This window comes from Channa argus, chromosome 13 (genome assembly GCF_033026475.1).
Source record: "Channa argus isolate prfri chromosome 13, Channa argus male v1.0, whole genome shotgun sequence".
Lineage (NCBI taxonomy): Eukaryota > Metazoa > Chordata > Actinopteri > Anabantiformes > Channidae > Channa > Channa argus.
The window spans coordinates 18,432,032-18,441,413 of record NC_090209.1 but is presented as its reverse complement, the minus strand read 5'-3'; the positions used below and the strand labels follow the sequence as shown (position 1 = coordinate 18,441,413).

Sequence of the window (9,382 nt, the reverse complement as noted above, 5' to 3'; positions counted from 1 at the left end):
AACAATTTTGTGATAACAAGCAATGCTTGGCTACCAGCAAGATCAGAAAACATGAGCCATTTTGAAAAACTAAAGACATTTAGTTTGGAGGCGTCATTAAGTGTAAGATACTGTAATTTGAGTAGGTCTGTACATGTACAACACGTGGACTATGTGGACTCTCTTATATTTATTTTTAACATTAAATGAGGCTAAACAGAGGAGGAGCAGTATCTCACGTCTGGGGATATGTATATGTGAGAGAGGGACAGGAAGAGGAAGAAAGTATGTGTGTCTGTGTGTGTGTGTGTGTCTGTGTGTGAATACCTTTTTTAGTTTCTCCCGTAGCGTCGCTGACTGCATTCTTCTCTTGGCTGCTGGCGAGAGCAGTGCATCGCAGTGAGAGAGAGAGAAACTGGACAAAGAGGTTGGGCAGTCAGAGAAGAAGCTGAAACTTCACTGCAGACGCTCCTGTGCAGGTCAGTCCAATATTTACACAAAATGTATTAATATTCTTGAAATACTTGTGTCTAGTCTGACTGTTTTACTTAATATAACTTGTAGTTTTGCAAGGATAATCGCACATGCAGCATCTTCTCTGGCTTCCACCATTCATCTTTTTCAAATAAAACCCGCAGACCCTGATACTGATGCTGTATAGCGCGCACTCTACTGCAGACACCGACTTCGGTATCAGCAGGCAAAGCAGATGAATCGATCCTTTATGAGGATATGATTTCGGCTTAATTAGACTAATTTGCGCTGTAATCGTTTGCTCTTTTTCTGGAAACATTCAAGTAATCCAATCAGATCCAATAAGGTCCAGCAATGTGGAGTATTTCCCTGTGCGTTTTCAATTCAGCAGACAGGAAAACAATAGGAAGGATTTACGCACATATGTCATGGAAACAGTCTCTACTCTAATTATGATTCATACAATTTCTGTGGTAATATTTTTCACATGTTTCCGTTCCTGTTGTGACTGTGCTGTTCTTGTGCTGTTTTAGGATCATGTCTGCTGAAATGAGCCATGTTACCTCGTACAAGATGTAATACCAGTCAAAATCCAGAAATGTGCTGTATTTAATGTTCAGGCTTCTACAAACCCTAATAATCTGAATTGACAGTATCATTAGGCACGCAAGCAAGACGCGTTTCCATAACGCTGGAAGCCATATAGTCTACTTTATTAATGTAATGGACTAATAAAAACTAAACCTGAAGGGACAGACCTTTACCTCAGAAGCCACAGCGGGACTGTTTTTAGGTCGGTTAGTGTCCTCTTCATTGTAATGCTGAACATTCCAATAACAGTGTGTTATACTATGTAGACTATCAGGCTCGTCCGGATGCCAGAGAAGCTTCAGTGATGCAAATGACAGAAAAGGAGAAGAGAAGGGGGAGTGTTAGTCTTTTGTACTTTTGTTTGTTTGTTTTTTAAACACAAATAAGTGTGTGAGCAAGTTTGCAGGTTGAAAACATTAAATCAGAGTGAAAGGGAAATTAAAGTGAAAAACACCAACCGGCAGGTGTAAGGTTTCCCACATCACAGCTTGCCCGCATGGAGCTGTGTAGCTGCAGTTTGGTTTCTGTGCAGACCCCTTTATACCAGAAACTCATTCGAATAAAACCTTTGACCTCTGTTTTTATTGCACATATATTTGAAGGGTCAAAATACTCTTCTACTCTTTAGTTTGTATGATGATGTGATTTTCTCGTGGTGGACATAATGTTTCCTTACAGGGACCGAGGTTGCTTACACTGTAACTCTTATAGGCAAAACTTATAGTTCCATAACTATAGTTATGGTCATTATGATTTATGACAATAATGGAGGAAGAGGGAGAGGGAGGGGGAAGAGAGACCTTGTGCAAAACAGAGCATATGGTCTTGTGACGTAACACGCGCGCTTGCCTCCGTGTGTGCGTGTGTGTGTGTGTGTGTGTGTGTGTATGTGCGTGCAGCTCGGGTGTACAGTAGATCCGGCACATCCTAACCTACCAGTCCGCTCATCTCGGCTAAAACGTGCACCTTAATAAATAAACAGTAACAGACAATGAACACTGTGACCGCCATCACCTGCCTACTCGTCGCCGGCTTCAGCTGCTACCTCTGCGGCAGCGATGTGCTCTTATCGCTGCTCCGTGTCTCTGTTGCAGACCTCTCCATGCCCGAGCCGGGAGCTGCTCCGCCGCGGAGCCCGCAGGGAGTCCTCTACTCCGACCTGCCGCACATCGTCAACGCAGATGGACTGCACCTTTTCTGCCGCTACTGGGAACCCACCGGCCCGCCAAGGTCAGTGAGAAAACTAGCGGAAAGTCTGTCCTTTTTCACTCTTTGTGTGCGTGTTGTGTGCGCGACAGCAGCATGTGATATGAAGTAGTTTATAAACAGCTGCGTTATTTTAGGCGCTGTTTAAATGGTTGCAGCCCACTGTGCTGCAGTAACCCCGTTCACAGGTCTTCAGCCCTGCAGTCACATGCAGTCACATTTCACATTTCCTATGAGGTCCTGTTTGTTAATGTTTAGACGAGTGTGTGCAGGAAGTAGTTGATCCACCTGCTTCAGTAGTCATAATGTGTCTCTGAAATGATAAAAAACAGCACTAAAGGCTCTGGGCCCTGACAGCTAAACATAGCACAGCTTAAAGAAACACAAGCAAATAGACAAAACGGGAGTAAGTTTAGAAAACATCTTCACTAATTTTACAATATTGTCTCCTAAAAGTGCAGCATTTAGGAGACAATGCTGAGAATTAGAAACCAAATATAGACACCGCAACCCTGTGTGAAAGGCTCCAGGGTTACAGACGGTATCTGGAATATTATCTGAGTGTTTAATGTAAAACAGAAACCTTTGCTGGTTCTCAACACTGGACAACCCATTTAACTAACAACACTAACGTGATCCAGCTAAAAAACAAAAACAAAAACAAAAAAACTAACATGATCCAGCTATGGGTTAGCTATATTCTGCTCCCCGGACACTTTATCATTTGTAATCTGTGCTATTTGCAGCATGTTATTATTATGCGTTTTTTCACCCCAAATGCTCTCAAAGTAGGTTATTTATATTTATTTGTTTGTGTTTGCCACCATAGTGCACAAGTCCCCGCTCACTTTTTAATGAAGTTTCACTAGCTCTCGTTATTATTGAGTGTATTTATCAGAGACCACAGACACCGACACTATTCTCACAGATGCATTTTACTAGATATAACTAATTACCTCATTTCCATCATCCACTAACACATTCAAATCCAGGCTAGATGCATCCATGTCCATCCGTTAGGTCCAGTAGCTGACAACTGACTAAGCAAACTTCAAAGCAAATATTTCAAAAGCAGTTATGTGATATCATTGATGGCTTTTCCATACACTTTAGGGCAGTTTAGTTGTCCACTCACCCAAGCTGGTTAAAACAATATAATTATGTAAATCTCCTCATAGTGGCAACTGGCAGATGCACCAGGGACTCATACTGGGTCACGGCCTAATTTAAAGAAAATAAAACATAAATAAAACAGTTACTCATTCAGCTTACTAGTCAGCACTTTACTTGTTGTTACTAAATCATTCTTTGTTCGAATATAAAAAACAGAAGAGCAGTTGAAACATATAACACCGTGTTGTACTGTATGTGCATTTGTGACCACATTGAAAAACACACTTTCGAAAATAGAAAGAAATGTTGACATGTCGACATCCTCTTACCCGTAAACCCTTCTGTTTGGAGGCTGTTCCTTGTAGTCGACTTGGATTATATTGTCAACCCTAACCGACAACATCATAGTTCATTTGCAAAAAGCTTGATATCCTGACTCATCAGGCATTCTGTTGTGTGAAAAAGTGTAAATGGCACCATTGTCCTTTAGCCAAGAAGGCATCAAACAACAGAACTAGTTAATTAATGGACCCAGTTTATAAAAACCACCCAATTTAATTGTTTTAATAGCAACATTTCCCCAGCTTGCTCCTAGAGGCTCCCTTATTATCTACCTTCAGCTCTTTAAAGTCGACACGTGGTTGTGGCACTGTCTGAAACTGAAAACAGGCGTCATACTTAAACTCACTAAATCACATAGTTGCATGCACTGTGAGGGCACAGACACACAGATATGCAATAGAAACCAGAGGCTAGCTCACAAAACATCTGGAGTCAGTATTTAACCGATCACACATGTTCAAGGCTCACGAATCTTAGTTAACTGACACTGTGTTGGTTTCTCTGCTGTGTAATAGCACTGTGTGTGTATTTATGTGTTTATTCTGCAGCCATAGTAGATTTATTCTGTATTTGTACATCTAGGTGCTTGTGCAAGGTGTTTGTAGATATTTCTGTAAGTCCAAACACACTGGTCCATAGCTCCACAGAAACCCCTTCCCTGGCCTAGGCCCACACCCCCCACGTCCTACTTATACATTTACCTGGCCATATATAAGCCTTGCAGTCTGACCTAAGACATCAATAAATCAAATAACCAATGCAAACCATGTATATTGGAAGTGAAAAGCTGATTCACTGCAGGCTTAAAATAGCCGCAGATCTCTCTGTGTTGTAGGGCTGAAGCTTTGGATGGCTTATGTAAGAGCTTTTGCACTAGAGGCCAGCTAGTGGCTAAAAATGCATTTGGCATGGTGCAAAGAGACATGCAGGAGTCCATGAAATGTTGTACATCATGATGTGAACGAGATCAGCCGAATTCTGCTGATACAAGTATTTGTGTGTCTGCTGCCAGTTTCATTACTACAAAATGAGACGGTTGTACACACTCCACAGTGGAAAAGCCACAGAAGCTGCATTTAGGCTTTTACAGGGAGTCTACACTGAAAATGCTTTTAGCTGAGGTAGCAGCTTCGAAACACTGTAGTAGTTTATTGCACCTTTAAAGGCTGAAAAAACAGAAGCAGTAAAATTACACCCTCACCTTCATCATAATGATAGCGGGTTTATTTCTGATCTGACATGTGGCCAGTATTAGACCAGTTCATCCTAAAATGGATTATCCATCTTAACACGCTGTTGTCTGTTTGTTTCTTGAATTAAAGTGTAACCGCTCATAGTTCAAAGTAAAATCCGCATCTTCTGAACAAGCTGCTGTCGAACTAAGGCAAAATCAAAGTTACACACATAATGTTGTCAGAATGGAAAAGTGCTGAGCACAGAATGAGACATCGCAGCTCATTGTCTATCGTACAACCTACATCTAAGAAATTCTCTGACACGCACCTCCTGTTTTAACACAAGCTCTGATGTTTCACAATAAAAGAGTGCTCGCTGGTCTCACAGCTACCCACTCGCCACAGCAGTCAGATTAGTAATTTAACACAATGTGACAAAGTGTGTCAGAATCAAAGTTGTGGTATCTGGAGCTCTGAGGATGCAGCTTATCCAGAAGCTTACAGCATTAGAAGTATTAACATAAACAAGAAGTTATAGCCATCAGCATGCATTACTGTTTGAGAGTTTATTCCAGCTGCAGCCTGTGGGGCTAAAACTTAAAGTCTGAAGACATTTACCAAGGTTACAATTATGAAGTAAATGTATGCATGATAATCAAAATGTGTTACAATAGAGTGACTTCTGATGGTTTCACAAAATAAACCAAAACAAGGCTGCAACTGATACTTTTAAACATTTAATCATTTTGATCAGCTAATGTGATAATTAATGTGATAATTACATTCTCAATTTATCATTTGCCACATAAAACACAAGAAAACAAGAGTAGGTAGAAACTACTCTTTTTGGGACCACAGGTTGACATCTTTACTTGGCTTGTTTTGCCCAAAACCCCCAAATTTACTTTTGCATTAGAGCAGCAGCACATCTTTACATTTCAGAACTTGGAGCTGGTGCATGCTGTGTGTTTCTGCTTGAAAAACACCGTTCCCATATATGAGCCAACATCATCATCACAAACACCACTAAAGTTGTAACGTGCTGTGTTAACCACAGTGGCAGGCAACAGGCTTAAATTCATTCACTCAGCTTCTCCAAGGTCACACAGTTTATGTGTGTTTAGCAGTAGCAAGAAAGTTAAGGCTGAACATTAAATCTCACAATGTTGGGTGTGTTCACTGTGACCTTTGTGGTTAACAGCAGCATAGTTGAGAAAGGGTTGAATGAGTTTAGTTTGCAGCAATCTATAGATTCAAAACTGGTAAAAGCCCAGCCATCCTGATCTATTTGAGAAAAAATGTTTTCTGTTGAAATTCTCTTTTCATTTACACATCAATATTGTGGTAATACCATAATCTGGAAGCTAAAAAAATTAACACTGTGGTAATAGCAGGTGATGGACTGGAAAGACTCCAGTCACATTTCTAAATCCTTTTCAAAAATGTGTTTTAGGAAAAATATCAACTATTTATACATGTAAATCCCATTCAAGGACTGTAATGACATCAAATGTGAGCTTAGCCTAAATAACTGGCAAACAACGAGTGTACCAAACATCAATATAACCTTCCTGATATTGATTTTTCTTGTTACACTTACTGTTTGCATACTTATGGACATAAATATATCTCATCTCATCTGGTTGACCATATTATTTTAATAATGTTGTTATTTATAGGACATTGTATTTCTTTGGTGTTTGACTGGTTGGACATACAGGATCTGTGCAGTGGTACTCAAAACAAAATCATTTTAAAGCCATTTAATGAGGCCAATAATTGAGGACATTTTCTCAGTAGAAACTTTTCAACAACAATCTGCCCTGTATTGTTTCAGGAAGATAAGACAAACTCCAGGAATTGGCTTTTTATGTCCATCCTTTGCTCACATGCTGAATGAGAAATATGCGTATATCACAATCTTTACTTAAAATGTTTCTTGTATGCAAGGATGAGAATAAGATGGGGTCAAAGGTCACATGCTCGAAAAGCCCCTTCAATAGAACCAGAAAGTATGCTGAGAAGTGGAAAGGCGGATGTAGGGAGTATCAACAACAATCGATTGATCAATAGATATCTGATTCTGTGAATCCACACTCAGACCAGAGGAGCAGCTGTGCATGCATAAAGATCACTGTCTACAGTGCGAGGTGTTATTATGTGTACTGTAACTTTACGTGTAAGTTCATAGAGACGTGTAATTTTCTTAAATACTATAGGTGCATTAGGCTTAACATGGAAAAAGCTGCAACGAGAGTGTACAGTAAGTTATTGTAACAGTATTCTATATTATTAGTGTTGTGAATTTCATGAATTAGATTGATTTCTGTTATACAGATATATTAAATGTATGTATATTCAGTATAATAAATGTAGTATAATGATGCCCATAGAAAAGTGGAATGTTGCATCAGCAACTAGTGATAAGGCTAAAGGAAAATTCTTTCTTGTAATAGGATATTAAAAACCTAAAAGGAAGTGAATAGTATAATAGTAGTATAATAGTATAGATATAGCCAACATAAAATGAAGTAGCTCAGTGTTTGTGTATTTTTTGCTTTGGATACTGAGTTCGCAGTGACTAGGAAACTTTGCATGACTCATCTCATCCATGAAGATTCAAACACTCTTCAACCCACCATAAACAAAATGCCTTGAGCTCGCCTGTATTGGGATCTACAGTCTAATTCAGGTCAAGTGATACAAATTAGAACATTTCTCTTCTGTTTCTCTTCAGTTTGTATTTTCTTGCTGTGGCCCTTGCTCTTCCTCACACAGCAATTCCCTGTCTGTCTGTCTCTCGTGTGTGTGTGTGTCTGTGTGTGCGTGCGTGCGTGCATGCGTGTGTGTGTCTTGTTTTTGTGAAGCACACACTCACAGACTTTCTATAATAATTCCTCCATTTCCGGCTTTCATTTTCATACTAGTTTCTTATCCTTTATCCCTCACACCTGTCACATTGTTCTTCTCTTTCATATTCATTTCCTTTACTCCATCAAGTCCTTTCATTGCGAACTTTGCATGTCACAAGGTGTTTTAAAAAGGATTGCAATTTTTCTGCTTCATATCTAATTTCAGGTTACTCTGATACAGAACATGATTTGTGGCATAGTGTCAAAATATCAAAGGGGCTGGATACCCATTCATGAAACTGCAATAATTTCCTCTTATAGACCATTGTTACGGAAGAGAACTCTGTTATTATATGATTCCTAGAACAGCTTTGTGTGAGTCCGGTATGCAGCTTTTATATTAGGCTACATCCATGGTAAAGTTGTGATTTAGCTGAGTCAGCTGAGACATGCTTGTAATAGCTCCGCAAGCTTTGTTCTATTTTCTCAATTCAATTCAATTCAATTCAATTCAATTCAATTCAATTCAATTCAATTCAATTCAATTCAATTCAATTCAATTCAATTCAATTCAATTCACTGTATTTGTCCCCAGGGGACAATTTAAAGGAGCATCAAAGTAGCTGAAAAATACTCACTCAATAACACAGACACACAATAAATGCAATCAACACATGTCGTACACATCATTTCAAATAAAACTCATATTACAATAATTTAAAAAGTGCTTAAGTTATAGATTGTTAAAATGCAAGTGCAGCCTGGACAACGAAGTCTTCGTGCCGAGTGAAGCCACTCAAATTCAGGGAATAGAATGTGGGAGGGGTCCTGTAGAACCCCACGTGCTGATTTCACAGTCTGCTGATCACATAAGTCTGTGAGAGCATGAATAGTTTGTCCAACGATTTTTGAGCAGACTTTAACCATATTCAGCAGGCGATTTCTGTCTTTCAGAGAAATGGAGTGAAACCAGCACATGAACGAAAAGGTTATTATATTCTCAATGAAGGCATAATAGAATGTGGTGAGAATGTTGATTTGAGCTTCCTAAGTAGATACTGTCTCTTCCACAATCACCAGTGGCTTCCCCTGTATGATAGTAGAGACTGCTTAGGCCATGTGTCTCTGCTTGGAGGAAAAGGTCACTATCATCTCCCTGGTTTTATTTGTATTAAGCTCAAGGCACGAGTTTCCACACCATTCCACAAAATCCTGGAGAGTTGAGCTGTGATGCTGTGTGAGACCAGAGAGCAGAGACAGGAGGACGGTGTCATCAGCAAATTTCACAATGTGACAATTTGACTCGACAGATCTGCAGTCATCTGTGTAGGGGATAAAAAGTAATGGAGAGAGAACACAGCCTTGCGGAGAGCCAGTTGATGTGAAGAGGATGTCGGACAGACAGTTTTTCACCAGTACTCTCTGTGACCTGTTGATAAGAAAATCTATGATCCACAGGTTGAGTTGATGGTCAATATCAAAGGGTGTGGTTAGCTTTTCAGCTAGAATGTGTGGCTGCATGGTGTTAAATGCTGATGAAAAGTCTGCAAACAGGAGTCTGGCTGTGGAGTTGGGGATTTCCAGATGTTTGTGGATAGTATTCAAAATGAATATCTTTGCATCATCAACCCCTCTGCCAGGCCTGTATGC

The 9,382-nt window shown here is 39.7% G+C and overlaps 1 protein-coding gene across 2 annotated transcripts in view; it reads left to right on the top strand.

Moving 5' to 3' along the window:
- The first annotated feature begins 305 nt into the window (after positions 1–305).
- The window catches only part of mgll (monoglyceride lipase), a 33,917-nt gene continuing 24,840 nt past the window's right edge, over positions 306–9,382 (top strand). Inside the window, exons 1-2 of one of the 2 annotated variants that reach the window (XM_067525852.1) lie at positions 306–458; positions 2,139–2,274. In XM_067525852.1, the coding sequence (XP_067381953.1) occupies positions 2,147–2,274 (128 nt within the window). In that variant the 5' untranslated portion in view covers positions 306–458; positions 2,139–2,146. Of the gene's footprint in view, positions 459–1,919; positions 2,275–9,382 lie in introns of those variants that run through there. The other variant, XM_067525851.1, reaches the window with a different exon arrangement.